Source organism: Capra hircus, unplaced genomic scaffold (assembly GCF_001704415.2).
Source record: "Capra hircus breed San Clemente unplaced genomic scaffold, ASM170441v1, whole genome shotgun sequence".
Classification (NCBI taxonomy): Eukaryota; Metazoa; Chordata; class Mammalia; order Artiodactyla; family Bovidae; genus Capra; species Capra hircus.
In genome coordinates, this window is record NW_017189530.1 from 502,425 (window position 1) to 524,080 (window position 21,656).

General features: G+C 65.2%; 2 protein-coding genes across 3 annotated transcripts in view; one reads left to right on the forward strand and one right to left on the reverse strand.

The window, feature by feature from the left end:
• The window catches only part of PI4KA (phosphatidylinositol 4-kinase alpha), a 57,692-nt gene that overhangs the window by 17,538 nt on the left and 18,498 nt on the right, over positions 1-21,656 (reverse strand). The window contains 18 exon segments of the mRNA XM_018044380.1: positions 576-700; positions 802-872; positions 2,149-2,231; positions 2,546-2,679; positions 2,822-2,958; positions 3,244-3,352; positions 12,579-12,629; positions 13,051-13,219; positions 13,936-14,039; positions 14,683-14,866; positions 15,178-15,273; positions 16,020-16,152; positions 16,841-16,970; positions 17,502-17,602; positions 17,930-18,121; positions 19,755-19,851; positions 20,294-20,359; positions 20,874-21,022. Coding sequence (XP_017899869.1) covers positions 576-700; positions 802-872; positions 2,149-2,231; positions 2,546-2,679; positions 2,822-2,958; positions 3,244-3,352; positions 12,579-12,629; positions 13,051-13,219; positions 13,936-14,039; positions 14,683-14,866; positions 15,178-15,273; positions 16,020-16,152; positions 16,841-16,970; positions 17,502-17,602; positions 17,930-18,121; positions 19,755-19,851; positions 20,294-20,359; positions 20,874-21,022 — 2,131 coding nt within the window.
• On the forward strand, positions 3,928-10,622 carry SERPIND1 (serpin family D member 1). 2 transcript variants are annotated; one of them, XM_018044381.1, is made up of 5 exons: positions 3,928-5,087; positions 7,090-7,988; positions 8,810-9,083; positions 9,561-9,705; positions 10,026-10,622. In XM_018044381.1, exons 1-5 carry the CDS (start codon positions 4,888-4,890, stop codon positions 10,215-10,217), a joined length of 1,710 nt encoding a protein of 569 aa, XP_017899870.1. In that variant the 5' UTR covers positions 3,928-4,887; the 3' UTR covers positions 10,218-10,622. The 2 variants fall into 2 exon arrangements, with proteins under 2 accessions (XP_017899870.1, XP_017899871.1); XM_018044382.1 differs by having other exon boundaries at positions 5,063-5,119.

Here is a 21,656-nt window from a genome sequence, read left to right on the forward strand (position 1 = left end):
CTGCTCAAGGCCCAGAGCCCGCCACCCAGAGCTGTGCTCCTGAGACCACCCGACCCCATCGCCCCGGCCGCCACCGGCCAAGCCCCGCTGCTCCCCACCGGGCCCTCTGTCTCCATCCACGGCCCCTACCCCCACACTGAACACGGCAAGACGGGACCCTTGAGCCACAGGGGCTGGGGGCACCCGCTGCACTCGCAGAAGCCCGAGTGTGGCGACAGCCGCGTGTGTGTGGCACCTTGGGGTTCACGGGAGGAGCTGCCGGGAGCAGGGCACCCATGGAGTAGGCTGCGGGCGTGGAGGCCGGCTCAGACACGCCCTCTGGCCCTGCCTGGACGGCATCTGCTTCGGGGACCATGCAGGCCCGTTCGCTGTCTGAGGCCATCATGGGGCCGTGGGGCAGGCCCGGGCTGCCCTCAGTGCCTTCCCCCAGCAGTCATTCCGGCAAGGCAGGGACAGCGTGGGGTGCTGGGGGCTCAGGGCGGGCCCAGTCCTCCTGTGGGCCAGGGGGACACCTGGGGCCTCTGGGGGCTGCGGGCCGGGGGGCGGTGCGCGTCGCGGCAGGGAGCGGAGCTCACTTGTCCACCAGCCCGGACAGGTACTTGTCGGCGACCCTGCGGATGCGCTTGTGGACATGGTTGAAGCTGACCAGCAGGAACTGCGCATGCCGCTCCAGCTCCTCCTCATTCTCCTTGGTCTTGGCCTGGGTTCGGAACACACAGGCTGCAGGCCCCGCGCGTGTGTTCTGGCGGGCATGCGGCAGGCCCCGCACGTGCGTTCTGGCGGGCGTACCCCCAGGCTTACTTTCTCTGCCATCATGTTCAGGAAGGCGTCGAACACCTTGTCGGCGACGGCAATCACACACTGCATCATCCCTGTGACACGGGGGCGTCAGTGGGGGGCCGCCCCGCGCCCCTGGCCGCACCAGGATGTTGCCACCAGCCCCTTACAGGCGCCTTCCGAGTCAGCACGCGGCCCTCGCGGCGACGCGGCAGCCTGTCTCTGCTCTCCCACTAAAACGCAAACAGCGCCCAGGCCGTGCGCCGCTTCTCTCTGCTGCCTCGACTCCAGTACTCCCGCGTGGTCTTGTCCCTTTTCTTACGTTAGGGTCGCTTCACTAGGGCTTTGGTGATGGGCACGCTTTGACAGCACAGAGAGGTTCGAGTGTGGTCCTGCTGGGACGGGGAGCCTTGGGTCCATGCATAGCACCCAGGGGCCTGCAAGTCCTCATATCTCACACAGACTCGTGTCCTGAAAGCTCCCAGGAAAGGCCTTAAACCAGGTGTAGCCCACAGATCCTACTGCTGGAGGCACGTGGGAGCCGCTGGGTCTGCTCAGGAGTGGCAGGCCTGCTGCAGCACGCAGGATGCCCCAGGGAGGGGCAGGTGCCCCACGGCGAGCTGTCTGTTCTTGGCTGACTAGCCCCTCTAACCGCTGCTCGTGGGACGTCTCTGCCCATCAGCTGCAGGGCACCCTTCCTACCTGGTCACTGGCACCAGGGGTGGCCCTGCACAGGTGCCCGACCTCTCCCTGGACCCCGTGGCTCTTTCCTGGTCTCCCTCTTTCCTGATCACACGAGAGGAGCACCTACAGTCGCTCATTTACAAACACTTCCCTGTAGCTCAGTTGGTTAAGAATCTGCCTGCAATGCAGGAGACCCGGGTTTGATCCCTGGTTTAAAAAGATCCCCTAGAGAAGAAAATGGCAACCCACTCCAGTCTTCTCGCTGGGAAAATCCCCAGGGAAAGAGGAGCCTGGCGGGCTACAGTCTGCGGCGTCGCCACCACCAGTGGAGGAACAGTTAGCCGCTGCCCACACAGGCACACGGGGACACGCGCATACCGCCTCCTCCAAGACGGCATCCTGGTGTTGCTTTCTCTCTTCTAAGCAAGACAGCAGGGACGTGTCCACGTGCGGGCTCTGCACCCTGGCCTTGGTCCTCTCAGCAGCAGCGTTAAGAAGCAAGACCGCGCCTGAGCCATGAGCCGCCCAGCACATCCCTGCTCCCAGGGGCCCGGGCCACGTGCTATACTCATGTTTCTGAGGCGGCACGCACCGGCGCGCAGCTGCCTTCTCCAACCACACAGGGAGCACACTCCGTCTATACCACTAAACCCCAACGCACCTCAGAGGCCCGCCGTGCCGACTTACCGGACTTGTCTTTCTGGATCGCTTTGTCCTCAAAGTAGCAGAACATCACCTGGAAGCGGTCGGGGTCGGTGGAGCGCAGGACCCTGCGGGACGGCCCGGGTGAGCGCACAGCTCGGGCGGCAGCCGCAGCACCGCCCAGATGGGCGAGGCCGTGAGCATGGCTGCCCCTTCTGGGGCCTTGAGGGCCATGTGTAGGGCTGGCGGCCGCTCCGGCGGCAGTTCAGCGGCCTGGGCCCAAGTGGAAGTGGCCGCCCGGAGCCCGGGGGCATCGGGGGCTCAGGAAGCAGGCGCACACGGAAGAGCGGGAGCCTGGGCTGGCGCCTCTAAGGACGCTGATACGCCAGGAGGAGCGGCACAGCCCGAGCCGGGACGGCGTGCGCAGGGCCGGCCCGCGTACCTCATGTACTCCAGCCGGTAGACAGACAGCAGGTAGGTGGACATGGCGAAGTCCAGCTTGCCGATGAGAGTGGACACCTCGGGGGCCGGGTCCAGAAGGTTGACGATGGTGCTGCGCAGCTCGTTCAGCTCGGCCTGTGGGCAGCGGCGCTGCGTGGGTGCAGGTGGCCCCATCCCCGAAACCGGCCCCACAGACACGCAGGACCAGCCCTCTCATCCCCGGGAGCTTCCCAAAACCCCGCCTGGAACGCCGTGCTTGGCAGGGAGGCATCCTTACGGGTGTGACTGTGTCGTTCTTCATGGCTGAATTGTACTGGAGGACGGACCGCAGGGGCTCTCTGCTGGGGAAGGTGAGCAGCGGCGACTTGGTGGCGATCTCACAGACGCCCTCGTACCACTCCTCCGGCCAGAGTCCTGCAGGACGGGGAGGGCTGAGGCGCCACCTGGCTCGGGAGGCGCCCCACTGGGGCCCACGCTGACAGCAGCTCTAGCCGTGGGCCCCTTGCCTGAGCCCATCTCAGGATGGGAACAGAAACAAGTCTGTTTCCTAGGTGAGGCAGGGCCCCCGAAGACACGTGGTGTCCCAGAACCCTAAAGCACATCCCCACTGTGGAGGCTGCAGCCACACCGGCCGCCCTGCGCGTGCACACGCCCTGCCAGGCCCCTGGGCCTCACTCTGCACTGTCCCCGGGGCCCTACCTGAACCCTCCACGGCAAAGCCCATCAGCACCGAGTACAGCCAAAAGTCCCGGAAGAGCTTCTGCAGTCTCGGCTTCGGCTCCTTGATGGGCGGCAGCCGCCGGGTGAGCTGGCGGAGGAGAGGCAGAGAAGGGGGCTGTCTGCACATGGAGCTGAGCCCTACGGACGCGAACCCGTGACCCGCCCTCCAGGCCTCCTCTCAGAGGAGCAGCCACCTGGCCCAGGAGGGGAAGGCTGGACCAGCGGCCCCCAGCAGGCTCCCTGGAAACCCTCCCGTGCCCTCGAGTGCAGGCAAGCTTTGTGCTGGGAGGGCCAGCCCCGCTTCACCACCAGTAAGCAGGCGGCAGCAGCCCCAGGACCTCGGCCAGGTGTTTACAGGTGGGCAGCGTGCCTGCAGGAGCACCAGGCCCGAGGCAGGGGTGCGGGGGTGTGGGGTTGGGGGCAGGGAGGCGCAGGGACCATGGGCAGAGCCCAGTGCATGAAGCAGGTAACAGGTGAGCCTCTCGGGACTAGACTCCCCGCAGCCGCCCCCGTGGCAGCGTCCCGCTGTGTGTGCGCGCGCGAGTGCGTGTGTGTGTGTGTGCGCACGCGAGTGCGTGTGTGTGCGCGTGTGTGTGTGCGCGTGTGCGTGTGTGTGTTGGGAGGCTCAGGTATGGAGAATGATAAACGCACACAGCACCTGGCAGACGCGTAGACCCTCCCGAGCTTCTGGGAGAGGCCACGCCCCCACACAGTGCTAACTAACCCACCACAAGTGGGTCTCCCCGGCCCAAACGTGTACTACGACCTATAAGCACCGAGTACGTGCCAGGTGGTGGCCAGGAACGGTGATGCCCACCGCTGTGGGGGATGGCAAGATGGGCCCCTTCACCGTGGGTAGGATGATAATCAATACAACCCTTCTAGGAAAGTGAGCTCAAAACACGCACCGTAAACGAGACGCCCTGGGGCTTCCTGGCAGTCCACGGTTACGACTGGACTCGCACTGCCAGGGGCCCGGGTTAAGCCCCTGGTCGGGGACGAAGACCCTGCAAGCTGTGCAGCACGACCCAAACAAACGGAACCCCACAACCAGACCCAGAGGCGCCCAGGGCCGATGGCCCCTGCCAACGCCCCGAGAACCTCTGGAGACCGGAACCCCACAAACCAGACCCAGAGGCGCCCAGGGCCGACGGCCCCTGCCAACGCCCCGAGAACCTCCGGAGACCGGAACCCCACAAACCAGACCCAGAGGCGCCCAGGGCCGACGGCCCCTGCCAACGCCCCGAGAACCTCCGGAGACCGGAACCCCACAAACCAGACCCAGAGGCGCCCAGGGCCGACGGCCCCTGCCAACGCCCCGAGAACCTCCGGAGACCGGAACCCCACAAACCAGACCCAGAGGCACCCGGCCCCGGAGCCTCGGTGCGGCCCTGCTTCCCTGCGACACAGGGGAGTTGGGCTGGGTGTCCTGCAGGGACCAGGGCTGGCACGCAGGACTGGGCCAGGGTCTCCTTGTGGCCCCCTCGGCCGAGAACTGAGGTCGGCATGCACGGTGGTGGGGGCCCACATCCAGGGTAGCGTCCGAGCCACCCCCATGACACAACCCAGCTGTGGCCACAGGGTCCTGATGGCTCGTCCACAAGGAGACAGACGGGCCTCCAAATGTGGAGTCGCAGCTGCTGGGCGGTGACCGGGCACACAGCGGGGCTTTGTGCTGACGAGGCTGGGGGGCGGTGTTTCATCTGCGATCTGTGTACTTTGGAAGACTGCGACTACAGCCCAGCACCAAAGGTCGCAGAAGCGCGCGGCCGACCTTGGCCGATTCTGCCCCTGCAGAGCCACTTTGCACCAGCGGCACAGAGGTGAGCAGGTCTCCAACCTTTCTGCGGGTGAGGTGGGTGACGGGCTTGTTTCTCTGTCTGGCAACGCCTTCCCATAGCCCCACCGCTGTTTTCGGAATGGAAGGGTCTTCTGTCTGTTTTGCCCGCCCGTGAGGAGGGTCTGCACGAGCTTAAGGACCTGAACTGGGGACAGGGCGGGTGGGGGGGGCATCCTGGTTCTGGGGTGTCACAACTGGCTCAGGAAAATGTGTCTATGTGTGTGTCGCACGTGTGCACACACACATGCAGACAGACCTGGCGAGCCTGGGGACAGGGCCCGGGGGTGGCGAGCCTGGGGACACGGGCCTGGGGGTATTCTGTGCTGAGTCTGAAGTCCCATCCACTTTAAGAGCGTCCTCAGCTGTCAGCCACGCTCCTCCTGGGCCGGGGCACAGCAGCCAGGAGGGACCAGGGCCACGAGGGCCGGGCCCTGCTCCGTGCAGCCAGCACGAGGCGGCGCCACAGAACAGGCCCAGAAGAGCAAGCTGCCACACGGTTCACCCTGAGAAAGCACTGCTTGTCCTCGAACGTGCTGCCCTGGGTCTAGACACAACCAAGCGGTAGCCCTGAAGCACCTTACTCAACTCCTCCGATGCTGGGTGGCAAGACGACAGGAGAGATGCGCCTCCCAGGCCCCTAGCCTTTATCCACAGGACGCGAGGCCTCAGGAGACACGCCCTGCTCCCTCTGACGAGGCCGTAATGAGCGTGACGGGCTTGTCAGCATGGAGCACGCAAGAGGACACGGAACGCTCCCACTTGTGCTGAGTGCACGCGGGCAGACACGGGCGCCTTCGCCTCCACCTCCCTGTCGGCTCTCACTGCCTCCTCCTGAACCCTCGATTACAACAGAGGGGTCAAAGTCGGGAGCCACGCGCCTGTCCCTCTCCAAGCGTGGTGCTCCGGGCATGCGGCTGGCCGCACTCACAGGGCTGAGGGCCGAGCGCTGGACACTGCGGAGGGGCCATGACCCTGGGTCCGGTCGAGCCCCCGGCCCAGCGCAGGCGGGACCTGCAGGCTGGCACCCAGCACGGAGCTCCCGGCCTGGCCCCGTGCACAGGCAGAGGCTCGGGCAGGACTCACGGAGCTCCAGGGGCCTCCGTGCACTGAGCCCGTCCTCAGGCCCAACCAGCCCAGCTCCACCTCACAGAAGCTCACGGTGCTCTCCCAGCCTGGGTGGGGAACAGAAGTCCTGGTCCCCAGAGGCCCAGCAGACGGCTGCACACCCACACACTGAACAAGACACGCCCCTGCAGGGGACTGAAGGACACTGGGTGCTGTCCCCCTCCTGGGAACCGGGCACGTCGACAGCCACGCTCTCCCGGGGGGCAGTGCCCAGCCAGGGAGGCAGGCACGTGGGGGAGGGGCGGCAGGCAGACCCCCCCCGGGGCACCCCGCTCCCATGGAGGAAGCCCCTCAGGCCTCTGGTAGGCGCTTCTAACAGCACCCCCACACCCTGACCCAGGGCACTATGGGGATCCTGGTGGAGACGGGGCCCTCCCGCAGCAGCGGGCAGTGACTGGCAGATCTAAGATGCTCACCCCTCACCCCCCGGGGCTGTGAGCGGCCCGGGCGACCCCTGCACCGCAGACGCCGCCCAGGTCACGCAGATTAGACCCCGCGGACTCCCAGCACAGGAGGTGGCCCCCAGCCCCTGCCAGCACCGTCCTCGTGAGCCCTCCGCACTGCGCGCGGGCCCCCGGCCGACTGGGGGCCACCGCGGTGCCTCCAGGGCCCCGGGTGTCACTCGAAAAATTGACCCAGAACTCAGTACACGAGTGAAAAGGAAACTCCCTGGGTCCTCAGGCCCCAGGGTTTTGCCCACCTTTCCACCAGGGGTTCTGAGCGGTGCCCCTCACGAGGCCCCACGGAACGCCAGGCGTGTCTGTCTTCTACCGGATCCCAGCGTGTCTGGGGACGGGCACCCGGGGCCCCGCTGGTGCGGGGGGCTCCCAGGCCGTTCTCACGCGTCTGCTCTCCCCCAGCTCCAGCTCCTCCGGGATGTGGTGCCCGCTGCGCCCGTTCCTGCTGGCCCTCCTCCTGGCATCTGCGTGCAGGACCCTTGGCCCGCGGGGGCGGCGAGATGACGGTGGGGGCGAGCCCGAGTCTGCGGAGCCCCAGTGGGGGCGGCTGAAGGGCAGCAACGTGAGCAGGCCCCTGCCGCCCGCCGCCTTCCACGAGGAGAACACGGTCACCACCGAGTGGGCCACGGACGGGGAGGAGGAGGAGGACTACCTGGACCTGGGCCAGATCTTCGGGGAGGACGGCGACGACTACGGCGACGTCGTGGACGCGGACCCCCCCCCGCGCCCCGGGGCCGGCGCCGGCAGCGTGCTCCCGCTCTTCCCCGGCAAGAGCCGCGTGCAGCGGCTCAACCTCCTCAACGCGCAGTTTGCCTTCGACCTGTACCGGGCGCTGGCGGCACGGGCCGGCACGGCCGACAACATCTTCCTGGCGCCCGTGGGCGTGTCGGCCGCCATGGCCATGCTCTCCCTGGGCCTGGCGGGCGACACCCACCAGGAGGTGCACGCGGCCCTGCGCTTCGCTGAGTTCGTCAACGCCAGCACCGCCTACGAGCTGGGCACCGTCCACAACCTGTTCCGGAAGCTGACCCACCGCCTCTTCCGCAGGGACTTCGGGTACACGCTGCGCTCTGTCAGTGACCTCTACGTGCAGAAGCAGCTCCCGGTCCTGGACGACTTCAAGGCCAAGGTCCGGGAGTACTACTTCGCCGAGGTCCGGGCGGCCGACTTCTCCGATCCGGCCTTCCTCGCCCACACGAACCGGCACGTGGCCCGGCTCACCAAGGGCCTCATACGAGACGCGCTGCAGGACGTGGACCCCGCGACGCAGATGCTGCTCCTCAACTGCCTCTACTTCAAAGGTAGGAGGCAGCACGGCCCCGGGCTGGACTTGCGGGCAGGGGAGCGAGGCCTGCAGCCTCCACCTCCACTACCCCTGCAGAGCCAGGCTCAGGGTGGCTTGCAGGGCCAGGGAAGGTCCCGGCGAGGAAGCCCATGGTTCACGCCTCGCTGCGGCCATTACAGGCTGCTGCTGTCAGCGGCTCCGTCTCGTGGGCGCGGAACTGCACCGCCGCTCTGAGGAGCAGGGCTGCTCAGCGTCCCCTCCAGCCCGTGTCAGACCTGAGCTGGTGCCTCTCTCTGCATCACGCCCACCTGGATCTCAGCTTTCTTATTCTCTTTCGGGTCGGACCAACGGCTGGAGACCGGCTGGGCTTGAGGAGCTCACGTTCACACCCCCCTCCTCCCCAGACAGCTGGGGCGGGGAAATCAAGCCCACATCTAGAGTTACTGCTCTGGGCCAGCAGCGAGGCACCTCCAAACCCCACACACGTGCACGCAGGCTCCTGGGACCCCAGAGAGAAGGCAGTGCGGGTCTGTAAAGCCCAGGCCTGGCTCGCAGTGCCCTGTGGGCCCCCCAGCCAGGACACCCCAGCAGCCCCCCCGCCCAGGGAGCCGGCAGGCAGCCGGGAGCAGCAGGGCGGCGGGACAGCCGCGTGCGTGCCTGTGGCCAGGGCAGCCTCCGAGCAGCGGTTCTCTAGTGCGGCCCCCACACCAGCCGCATCAGTGCCGCCCGGGGCCGGCCCAAACCAGACGTGCGGGGCAGACCGTGGGGGGGGCGGTGCGGCCTGTCTGAGCGACCCCACGCCGCTGTCACAGAGGCCCTGCTCCGCTGACCTCACAGGGTCCTGGGTGAACAAATTCCCGGCGGAAATGACACACAAGCACAGCTTCCGGCTGAACGAGCGGGAGGTGGTCAAGGTCCCCATGATGCACACCAAGGGCGCCTTCCTGGTAGCCGGCGATCAGGAGCTGGGCTGCGACGTGCTGCGGCTGGACTACGTGGGGGGCGTCAGCATGCTCGTGGTGGTCCCACACAAGCTGTCCGGGATGAAGGCCCTGGAGGGCCAGCTGACGCCCCAGGCAGTGGAGCGGTGGCAGAGGAGCATGGCCAACAGGTGCCTCGGGGGCGGGGGCGCCGGGCCGCGGTCGCTTTAGGGGAAGGGGTGCTGTCCCCCAGGCCGCTGTGAGTTCAGCCCAGAGCTCTTGCTCGGGCAGAGGTGGTCAGGGCGCACCGCTGAGGAAAGGCACAGGGACAGGAGCGCGTGGCTCTGCCGCAGCCCTGCCCCGGCCCTGGGGTCGTCCGCCGCGCCTGTCCGTCTCGGGTCCCTGTCAGGACAGGCTCTGCGGTTGGTCGGGGCGGGAGGGACGCATCCGTCACCTCCCAGTCTCCTTGGGCCCGTGTGAAGACGTGACCCTGGTCCAGGCCTCCCTGTAGGACCAGAGCACAGACGGAGCAGGAGCCGGGGGAAAGGCAGGCCTGCCCAGAAGCCAGGCCGTCGTGCGGGCCGCAGGCTGGCACGGCTGCGACGCCTCAGGGAACGGGGCTCCTCTGGGATGCGACGTGGGCAGAAACGTGCTCTCTTCCCGACCAGGACACGGGAGGTGCTCCTGCCCAAGTTCAAGCTGGAGAAGGACTATGACCTGGTGGGGGCCCTGCGGGCCCTGGGGGTCACGGCGCTCTTTGACAAGCACAGCAACACCACGGGGATCACGGGCCAGAGGATCGTCATCGACCTGGTAACACCCGCCCTCGCCCGCCCCGTCTGGGCAGGGCCCCCGAGCCCCCACCCCGCCTGCGGACCCCGGGCCTGCTCATCGAGCGCCCTGGGGAGTCCCACGTGGCCGCGGTGCACACCACAGAGGTGACACCGTTCAGCCCCTTACACAGCACAGCCCCAGCTTAGCTGACGGGGGGGCACCGAGTCCCGAGGGCTGTCCATACCCAGTGAGCCCGGCCTCCCCCATCACCCCGCCCCTTCCCGGGAGGACACAAGCCTCTGCACCCCAACCCCGAGTGTGACCGCTGCCCCCTGACGCGTCCCTTGTGCCCGACGCAGTTCAAGCACCAAGGCACCATCACGGTCGACGAGGAGGGCACGCAGGCCGCGGCCGTGACCACCGTGGGGTTCATGCCGCTGTCCGCCCAGGTCCGCTTCAGCGTCGACCGGCCCTTCCTGTTCCTCGTCTACGAGCACCGCACCGGCTGCCTGCTCTTCCTGGGCCGGGTCGCCAACCCCACCCGGCCTTAGTGGCGGGGCCTGGGCGTCTCGAGTGCTTTGGGGCATCCACGATCCTATTTCCCTTCTGACAACCACCACGAGGTGCCTGCGCCAGGACCCCGTGGCCCAGCCCCCTTTCCGGGAGACGTGGACGAGGAGGCGACACTCGTACCATCAAGCCTGCAGGACAGCTGTCACTGAAGGGTGCTGGCGCAGACACACGGCCCCCTCCTCACAGGTCAGCCCCAGGCCCAGCAGCGCCCCTCTGCCACCCAAAACTGCTCCCCACTATGGAGCACGAGGGCCCCCAAGATGCTGACAGCCAGCCCCTCCTCAAGCGAGGCCCAGCCCGCTGGCAGAGGCATGGCTGCTCAGAGCACAGCGTGGGCCGCAGCCACGCCTCCCACCCAGGGCTTAATAAACGTGACGCTTTTACTGGGTGTGCTCTCCTTTCATAAGCACGAGTGACTAAGGGAAGCCGAGTTCACGCTGCCCGACGCCCCGGAGTGCTGGAGGCTGAGAGCGACCTGAGGGCCCCACAGTGACCCAGGGCAGGGCACGCCTTCGGCTCGGACACGGCAGTGCAGATGGGGCTGGGGGCCGTGTGCACGGTGCAGCCCGAGACCCACTCCCACCTCCGGCGCTCCGAGGCGAGCTCTCTGCCTCAGGCTCCCCGTCTGCGAAATGGGCGTGACACAGCCCTGCCTCGCAGGACCGCAGTGAGGATGAAGAGGGTCACTGCGTGAAGGGGATCGGCACAGTCCTGGGGCAGCCGCCCAGCCTGGGGGCCCTAACGGGGGCCTTGCTGGGCCCCTCGCCTTCTCTGCCTGAGGTGAAGCATAGACTCCTGTGGACAGACGCCACTCCCACGAGAGCAAGGGCACAGCTTTCAGAGGGGCCGGTGAGCTGGAAGTGTCAGTCCACGACCCTGTGTCACGGCCCTGGGAGAATGAGTGGCCTGCCCAAGGCCCCGGAGCTGCAAGGGGCCCCTGGCCGAGCAGCCTGAGTGGACCTTTTCCACGGCCTGTCACATGGCTGCGGCTCGAGCCGCAGGTTCCAACTGTGGAACCTGGGACGTTCTGAATCCACGGCCTGTCACATGGCTGCGGCTCAAGCCGCAGGTTCCAACTGTGGAACCTGGGACGTTCTGAGGAGCGTTCACAGTCGCAGGACACAGCCCACGACCCTCAGGCAGGAAGGCGCCTCGGTGGCCAGGGGACCCAGCTCCCTGACCCCGGGCTCCAAGGTCACCCAGGAGGGAGCGGCTGCCTTAGGGCAGGAACCCCTACTTCCCACCCAGACCCACTGGCTAGTGCCCTCGACAGGGTAACTCAGGACAGCGTGCCACCGACAGACCCCAAACTGGAAAGAGTGTAGAGCATCAGAGCAAACTAACACCAAGGGAAACCAGCGTCTCCGTGCACATCGGGGCTGCCTGGAGCAAAGGCTGGAACCACGCTCTCCAGGCTCCGCGTTAAGCAACACAACCAATGTTTGTCCCCCCGCCCCCAGTATAACCATTAACTTGCTGACTCCACAGCACGTACTCCGTTCACGTGACAGTCACGGCAGCGAGGCAGACAGTTTCAGGTGAGCGAGCGCTGGCCGGCCACAGCTCACAAGTCTGCCTGCCCTGACCACCGGCCCCTCGGACGGCCGCCCCGCCTTTCCGAGCAGCTCTGCTGGCAGGCGGAGTGTGTGTGGGGGCTGGGACGCCCACTAGGACCCCACAGGCAGGGCCAGGGCTCCACCCCTGCCCCGGTGACCCTGACACCTGTGTGCTAAATCACAGTGCACACGTGTGCTCAGCCACGTCAGCCTGTCCACCTCTCTGCGACCCCGTGGACTGTAGCCCGCCAGGCTCCTCTGTCCATGGGATTCTCCAGGCAAGAACACCGGAGGGGGTTGCCGTGCCCTCCTCCAGGGGATCCTCCCAACCTGGGGATCGAACCTGGGCCAGAGGCAGCATGCTCCCTCCACTCAGCCTGTGACGCCTCACCAACAGAGCTGAGAACTACATATACGCCAGTCGGCTGTGGGCTCCTGTCCACCTCGGCCAGCACACACCACATCCCCAGCGGCCCCCAGGCTCAGATGACGAACACCCCCAGAGCAAGCCGCCAGACCCCTTTCCCGAAACACCGATGGGCTCTCCACCCACCCGCCTGGCCTCCACTTTTGGGGTTGCCCTGCAGCTGGGGGGTCAGCCCCTGTGTAGCTCCAGCTGAGGACACACGCGTACGTGCTCGAGATTCGAGTGATGAGGGAGCTGGCGGCAGACGCAGGGGCTCCACCCCAGGGTGCGCTGAGGGGGTGCTCAGGAACCACCTGCGTAAACAGAGCCACCCCAGGCAGCACCTGCGGGAGCACCGCGGAGGGGCAGGTACTCACCACTGCGATCACGGGGATGAGCACGCCCAGGTTCCCCGCGCTGCTGGAGGCCTGCGGGGGACAGAGACAGGTCACTGACCAGCACCCCTCGTCTCATCAAACAGAAAGACAGAAAGGCCCCACACGGCATCGTGAAAAGTGAAACTCCTTCAAACAAAACGATGAAAGACACGTACAGGGAGACGGGTGAAGGTGCTCAACCTTACAATCGACGCCACACGGGGGACGCGGCGCGCATGCCGTGGCGACTCTGCACGAAGACCTTGCAGTGCTACAGACGCGACGCCTGAAAAGCACTCGGGCCCCTGCAAAGTGCCCACTTCGGACGCCGCCCCCCAAGAGGTCTTGCGGCCATCTGACACCTGTTTTGTTCCCACCACCTCTCCGTCCCACTCAGCCCGGAGGGTGGCCCCCACCAGCCCCCAGGAAAGCGCCAGCCCCCACTCCCAGTGGGGCCTGGGGCGGTGCCCACCTTGAGGGCGGGCCCCTTCTCGCTGGCCCGCTCGCTGGCCCGCTTGCCCTCCAGCCCCAGCTGCACGAACAGCTCCAGCAGGTTCATGAGCAGCTCGTCCGCCAGGTGCTCATCCTGGATGTTGGCTGCGATGTTGGCCAGGGCGTTGATCACCGCCAGCGAGCAGTGCCTGCGGGAGCGAAGGGAAAGACGGGCGGCAGGAGGAGGGCAGCGAGCGCGGCCGGGCCAGCCAGCCCTGGGGTCCAGCGGCCAGGCTCCCGAGGCGGCGGCAGTGAGCCCGCAGACGAGCAGCCTGAGCCCGGGGCTGTCGTGGGGACACACGTGGCGCCACGCACACACACGGCTGGTGAGCAAGCCGAGGTCACGGCCACCTAGCCGCCCGCTCCCCTTGAGGGGAAAGAGGGGCAAGGAGGACCTCCACCCCGCCCTGTGCCCTGCCTGGGCCTGGCCAAGCCGAAGGAGGTTCTGCAAACACAGGAGGAGCATCTGTCCTTGGGCGTCGCACACCCGAGGCTGTGGTGCCCGTGCTCAGGACCCACTGAGGACAGCACGGGAGCCCTCACTGGTGTGCCACCCTGACCACAGAGGGGTGTGAGAGCTACCTGACACACAGGCTTGGGCTGGGCAGACTACAGCGCCGCTGCCCTAAGGGCAGGCTGACGACGGGCAGGCCAGGCGAGGTGCCGTGCCCACCGGGCGTCGGGCAGGCTGGGTGTGAGCAAGGAGGTGCTTGCTGAGGGCAGCGAGGTGCAGGCCATCCCCGCCAGAAAGCATGGATCTCTAGCACACGGTGCTTTTGTGCGAAGCGGCATTAATTTACGGGATAAGACCCCGAGTGGCCCCCTTTCTAAGGATGGAGAGCGACAGGGAGGCAGGAAGGCTTACCTGTAGCCGTGGTCCTTGTAGTCCTTGGTGGCCGAGTACACGACCGAGCTGGCCTTCACGCTGATCTGCTGGAAGAGGTTCCACACCTCCTGGTAAATGTATTGCTGGAAGAGAGAGAGAGGCCTGTGACCACACCTCCCGGTAAACATATTGCTGGAAGAGGGGGGGACCTGTGACCACACCTCCCGGTAAACATATCGCTGGAAGAGGGGGGGACCTGTGACCACACCTCCTGCTAAACGTATCGCTGGAAGAGAGGGGGGACCTGTGACCACACCTCCCGGTAAACATATTGCTGGAAGAGGGGGGGACCTGTGACCACACCTCCTCGTAACCGTATCGCTGGGAGAGAGAGAGGGACCTGTGACCACACCTCCTGGTAAATGTATTGCTGGAAGAGAGAGGGGGACCTGTGACCACCTCTCGCCAAGAGCGCCCTCCACAGACACCCAGAGGGAAGGCGCCGTGGGCCAGAGCCGTGGGCCTGCAACTGTGCCAGGGCTGCCCCTGCCGCTTTACGCAGACCTCCACGCACACAGCTTCCACTTCCACTTCAGTCTAGTCTCGTCATCAAGAGCTCAGTTCAAGCCGCTTTACCTGGCCGTCTAGAAACCACTACTCTGAGCTCCCCTACTTGAGAAAAACTTTGGCACCCGGTGTTAGGAAGTTGGGCGCGCGTGACCCCAGGAGAGCACGTCCAGTCTGCGCGTGAGCGGAGCTCCCTGTGTGGGCCCGTGGCTCACTTACGTTTCCAGCGATGACCAGGCAGCCCAGCTGGTCGATGATGAGCACGTCCAGCGGGGAGGGGGGCTGGCAGAGCTTCTGCTGCAGGACCTGCAGGATGGGCTCCATGACCTTCGGGGTGTCCCGCAGCGCCACCGCGATGTGGCCCAGGGCTCGGATGGTGTGGTCGGGGATCAGGTGTGCGTCCCTGCACGGGGGGGGGACACAGGACCTGGGAGCGCAGCTCCAACGCAGCGGGAGGTGGAGCCGGGGGCCTGGACCGCGCGTCTGACAGGGACTGCCGGGGGCCTGTCGACACCAGTGCCAGGCAGGAAGGCAGGGCTGCGCAGCCCAAACAACGTCCGGGGGTACACGGAAGGCGGGCTGCAGCGGACACGGTGGGACAGACCCGCACCCGAGTCCAGGCTGGACGAGAAAGCAGCCGAGGAGCGTGCGCACCCGAGCCGCAGGGGCCTGCGCGCCCCACTCCACAGCCCCGTCCCCAGGGGCGGGGCGTACTTATCGCTCTCCTGGGAGATGTACAGGCGGTTGGAGAGGCTGGCCAGGAAGGCCTCCACGATCACCGGGTCCACGGTCAGGCCCGCCTTCAGGCACCTGAGCAGTGTGAGGCAGCACAAGAAGCAGGTGAGCGCCTGCGTCTGGTCTAGGTTTGGTTTTTCTGTCTCGAGTTTGTAGGGTTTAAAGAACTGCCCTGAATGCACTCCCCCCAGAAATCTGAACGAACACCGAGACGCAATGAATTCAAACAACGGCTTCGTGTCACACCACTTGGTAAACGTCTCGGTCGGAAATAACTTCACTGTTTTGCCCCAAACTGCTCCCTTCAGAATGCCATACTCAACCCAACTCCAATCAAACTCCCAGAGGACCGCCTGGGTCCAGTGGTTAGGAACCCGCCTGCCAATGCAGGGGCCGCAGATTCGATCCCTGGTCCGGGAAGAGCCCACAGGCCGCGGGGCAAGCAAACCCATGAGCCACAGCTGCTGAAGCCGTGCTCCACAGGAAGGGGCCACGGCAGTGAGGAGCCTGCACATCCCAACGAGAGAGGAGCCTGCTCATCGCCAGCAGAGAGCGCGCAGCAGCAAAGAACCAGCACAGCCAGAGACGAAGACCAAACAAACAAAGGTGGGAAACAAGCCTCCCTGCTCCTCAGCAGGGCACAGTAAGCAGGTGGCTGAGCGGACGTCACAGCTACGTGGCGGGCTGTGAGCTGCATGGAGAGACGCTGTGTTCTAGCGGGAGCTCTCGCAGCCCCCGGGAGCGCGGGGCCTTCAGGCTTCTCTCGCTCCTCACGTCTGGGTCCCGGGCCACAGGGCCTGAGGTGAGTCTCCGCTGCCCACCTGCAGACGTTGTCGATGGCGATGTCCCGAAGCTGCTCGTACATGGACGGCTGGCTCCTCTTCCCCGGCGCCACGTTCAGGGCCGGCTCGGCATGCTCGTTGGTCACACTGATCTTTATGTCGCTGCCGGCAACTGGAATTGAAAAGTCAAACGCGCGTGTGGTTGAGCCTGTCGCCTTTCATGCTTTTGCCTGAAACTCAAAGCTGAAATTACGCGTGGATCGGTTTTAATCATAAAGGTAATCACTCTAGAGATTTCTCCTAGCATTCCAGAACCCAGTGTGTCAGCCAACAGGAAGGATGCAGGGAGCGTTTACAACGATGAACGCTTAGGCTACAAGGTGATGAATACGTAGAACAGTCACATCTTAAGTAAGGAATGGGGCAGGGCCATGTGACCTCTCCCCCAGCCAAGGATCACAAGCAGGAAGCCGGGAAGGTGGGGTGAGAGCAAGGCTCTCAGTCTGACTGAAGGGAGAGGAGGACGCACCCACCGAACGGCACTTAACCTCACTCACTGCAGAAGATGTAGTCTGGGCCCACATTTTCAGGGCACTCACTCTGCAGGCTGCCCGAAGAGCAGGTGCCAGAGAGAGATGGTCTGGAGGGAGGGGCCCGGGAGGGCGGGGCCTGGAGGGAGGAGCCCAGGAGGGCGGGGCCTGGAGGGAGGAGCCCGGGAGGGCGGGGCCTGGAGGGAGGAGCCCGGGAGGGCGGGGCCTGGAGGAAGGTGTCTGGGAGGGCGGGGCCTGGAGCGAGGTTTCCGGTCGGGAGCAGCCTGCAGGGAGCCTGGGCACCTCCCCCCACGCAGGTGGGGCCCTTACCTGTGTGGTGCTGGCTGTGGCACTTGTACAGCTTCACCAGCACGGGGGAAGGGACCACCAGGAAGTCCCGCAGGGAGGGCGTCACCGAGTGCACGACCACCGGGAACCGCTCGCACAGGCGGCCCAGGCCCTGCAACGCACACGGACTGTCAGGGGCCGCCGGGGAGGCGCTCACCCCCGCAGACACCACTATGACTGGAGTCGTGTCATGTCCACGTGCCACCAGGCATGACAGGACAGGGCGGTGGGGACTCCACCTAAAGGTGAGATTCACTGATAACCTGCCCTTCACCTCCACAAGCTACGTAGGGGAGACGGGGCTCACTGGGAACGTTACTTCTGCACAGACAGACAGGAGTCATGGGGCCTGGGATGGGTCGGAGCCTCGACAGGGTAGGTTCCCGTCTGCCGCCTTGGAAATGCCCAGCACACGCTGGGGAGCCTCCGCAACATCGGACCTGGCTGTGCCTGGATCCTGCTCGCAGAAAGCCTGCTAGCCGTCAGCAGCGGCCTTCCAGCAGGGACCCTGTCCGCGGCAGGCTCAAGCTCAAGTTCCCAGGCACAGCAGCTCAGATCCGGCTGCTGGTGCCGGCCTCGGCCTGGACGCTGTGAGAAGGTCTTGCGGACGGGAGTCCACCCCTTCCCGGGGCCAGCGACGGACCTGCAGACAGCAGATGAGCAACGGCAGGTGTGCGATGATGACCTTGCTGGAAGTCTTGGACTGCAGCTTCTCAGACAGCTTGACGCACAGATTCTCTGCGCCTGAGTTCAGAACGCGGGCGAGTACAGACCCTCAGCAGACCCTCGCCGCCACAGGCGCCACACCCAGGCCGCGACAGAACCCGAACCCAGGACTCTGGGCAGCTCCACCTCAGGGTCTGGGCGGCTCCCTGCCCCTGTCCTGCCTCCGGGACCACTCCATCCCACGTGCCCATTCTGCCCCCTGACTCACGCCCTGCCACAACTCCTGGGCCAGGCTCCGCCCAACTCAGGCCCCACCCTCCCCGGGTAGACCCCGCCCCTGACTCAGGCCCCGCCCCCTCCACCCCTTCTGTTGTGCAGAAGGGAGGCAGCGGCGGGGGAACCCACCCTGCTCGTCCTTCACTGCCCAAACCATGAGATCCACGCAGGCGGCGCTGGCCTGGCAGCGCAGCTTGAGGGGGCTCAGCTCGCTGTGGGCCCGGTCGGCATCGTGAAGGATCTTCTGGAGCTCCCCCTGGCTGCTGTTGAACTGCTCCAGCACGAAGTCGTGAACCTCCTTCACAAAGGAGGTGGGCAGGTCTGTGGGCAGAGAGCACACACACTTGGGACCGCCCCTCACACAGACCCCTGGGAGAGAGCACTGCTGTGGCCCCGTGCTTCAAGGGAGGCCCACTAGGCGAACCTGGACGGGCACGCACGCCCACCCTGCACGTGGGCCACCCGACACTCAGGAAACAATCATTCCCAGAGGAGAGAACCATGCTGTGTCCCAAGCTGTCAACACGGTCGACGCTGAACACGCGAGACACAAAGGGGAATGCCATCTCCGGATCCGCCTCATTAACAGGGAGCACTCCAGTGATGTGAGCTAGCTCACACCCAGAGCACACCACGAGAAACGCCGGGCTGCAGGGAGCACAAGCTGGAGGCAAGACTGCCGGGAGAAATATCGATCACCTCAGACATGACACCACCCTTACGGCAGAGTGAAGAACTAGAGCCTCTTGATGGAAGTGAGAGGGCAGTGAAGAAGTTAGCCAGAAGCGCAACATTCGAAAGTCTAAGATCACAGCATCCGGTCCCATCACTTCATGGCAAACAGATTGGGAAATGGTGGAAACAGTGGCTGACTTTATTTTGGGGGGCTCCAAAATCACTGCAGATGGTGACTGTAGTCATGAAACTCAAAGACCCTTACTCCTTGGAAGGAAAGTTATGACCAACCTTGACAGCATATTAAAAAGCAGAGACATTACTTGGCCAACAAAAGTCCGTCTAGTCAAGGCTATGGTTTTTCCAGTGGTCATGTATGGATGAGAGTTGGACTGTGAAAAAACCTGAGCCCTGAAGAATTGATGCTTTCAAACTGTGGTGTTGGAGAAGACTCTTCAGAGTCCCTTGGACTGCAAGGAGAGCCAACCAGTCCATCCTAAAAGAGATCAGTCCTGGGTGTTCATTGGAAGGACTGACGTTGAAGCTGAAACTCTAATACTCTGGCCACCTGATGCGAAGAGGGGACTCATTGGAAAAGACCTTGATGCTGGGAGGGATTGGGGGCAGGAGGAGAAGGGGACGACAGAGGATGAGATGGCTGGATGGCATCACCGACTGAATGAACATGGGTTTGGGTGAACTCCGGGAGCTGGTGATCGACAGGGAGGCCTGGTGTGCTGTGGTTCATGGGGTCACAAAGAGTTGGACACACCTGAGCGACTGAACTGAACTCCAGTGGTACTTCCTGAAAAGAGGTCATTTGTCCCATGTGGGAGCCTGGACACGGCCGAGGAAGGACCCTTGCACAGCAGGCACCTGGAGCCCGCAGCCTGACCCAGCGTGCGTCCTCGGGGCCTGGATGGTGAGGAGGCCCCGGAGGCAGCACAGACATGAGCAGACGGGCCATCGCGGCTGCTACAAGCTGGCCAGGGAGGCCGCGGGCTCCGGGTCAGCCCAGCTGCCAGTGCCCACTGCCCTCCACAGCCTCACCTTTGCTGCGGCCCCGACAAGGCTTGGCTCCCAGAAGCGCTGGGGGTCAGATGAGGAAATGGCTAAGGAAAGCAGAGACACCCGCTGGACACCATGCGGTCGTCAAGACCGTTGTCACGAAGTGCATTCAGCACCGAGGAGAGCAGAGGAGACCGTCTTTCGAGCGAGGACGGCGAGGCCATGCTCCCAGCGGCTGCCCCGGGTCGGGACGCGGTGACATGGCCCTCACCTCTCATGTAGTACAGGGTGTCTCGCAGCATCCTGAGCACAGCCACGCACAGGGGGTCGCTGAAGGCGCCGTAGTAGAGGTCGGCACTGGGGTTGGCCTGCAGGCGGGGGCATGGGTGTGACCCACACAGCCTGTTGCTGAGGTCCCCTTCTGCTACCTCCTTCACTGACGCCGCCCAGAGATGCGAAAGGGCACTGGCCCAACGTTGCCAGGGTTCTGGGCAGTGACACCTCCTGACCGCGTCAGCGGCTGTGGGCCGTGGTCCTGCACAGGCTAAGGACGGGAGGCGGCCGGGCACACACCGCACGCCCACCAGCGAGGCCTACAGCGCTGCACCCATGAGGGGCGTGCCCCGGAGTGGCACCTGGGGCAAGGACCGCACAGAGCAGTCGAGCCCAGGTTGGAATTCAGCTCCCACACCAGCCGTCAGTCCGTCCGAGCCTGTCTCACACCTGTGCGGCAGGCACACTGGCCACTGCTCAGCGGTCAGGACAGGGCACTGCCAGGGGACCTGGGCAGGAGGCCCTCAGAGGACGCACCTCGATCACACCTGTGACCACTGCATCCAGAGACTTGAGGACAGGCTCCTCCACGATCTTCTTCACCTGCGAGGAGAATGAGGCCTGGTGAGCCCCCGGCAGCCACCGTGGGAGATGGAAGGGCAGAGCCTGCCCACGACGAAACCATGTCACCACCTCCTGCTGAAAAATGGGGCAGAAACGAGAGGCCAGCAGCGCACATGTCACTGGCGCCCACGCCCCTCCCCCGCCAAACGCCGCGCACCCTCCAGCACCTGGGGCCTCTCCTACGCTGGACAGGGTGGAGAGCAGACAGAAAAGGAGCCGCTCCCTCAGAACCGGGGACACGAGGCTTCCACGGCCAGAGGCGGAAGCACCCAGGCTCCAGGCCAGACTGACCTTCCGCCTGAAGCCCCCTCCCGTGCTGGGGCTCGTGGCTGTCTCCCCGCACGGCTGCTGCAGGGGCGAGACGGGCCCGTGCCACACGGATCCCGAGGACGTGTGCCTCCTCTCTTTAATCGGACACCCGGCGAGCCGCGCTGTGGCCGCCACAGCCTCCCTGGTGTCTGCCCGCGGGCTGCCCGCCCCTCGCTCCGCTCACCAGGTTTAAGAGCTCCCGGAGCATCTCGAGGGGAATGCTGAACTCCTTGTAGGTGACGCCGTTGAAGAGAGGAGAGACAGAGAAACTGGAGCTGACGGCAGAGAAGTAGTAGTCGGATTCCGAGGCGCTCCCGTCGGGTGAGTGAGAGGCTGACGGGGCAGAAGCAACAGTAGGTCTCAGAGCACGCGACCGGACGCACTCGCAGCACCCACCAAAGGCGTCGGCCGCGCTTACGCTGACACTCAATTCCCTCCTTCCCTTAAGAAACAGAGGCTGGCATGATCCAGCAATCTCACTCCTGGGCATACATCCGAATTACGAGCTGAAACCATGCGCGCGCCCCTGGGTCCACAGGAGCACTGTTCACAACAGCCAGGACACAGAGCGACCCGAGTGTCCGGCGGCGATGAAGGAGGGTGCGCTGCAAACGCCGAGTGGACACCACTCAGCCGCACACAGGACGCAACAGTGCCGCCTGCAGAACAGGCGTGGATCTAGGGACTCTCAGAGTAAGGGAATCGAGTCAGAGGTGCTGTGGGATGCCACTTATCCGTGGACTTTTACAAAGGTGAATATGTGGGAGCAGAGAGTGGTGGCGACCGGGGCGGGAGGCGGGGAGGCGGCAGCTCTGTGGGCCGAGTGTGGGGGGGCTGACTGGGTGCGCAGGGTGCTGGCTCTCCGGCCCCGCACGCAGAGACCCACGGCTCACAGCTCGGCCAGGGCCGTGGCCCCAGCACGCTGTCGTGCAGCAGACCACTGGGTCCTTCCCTTGAAGGACTAGCC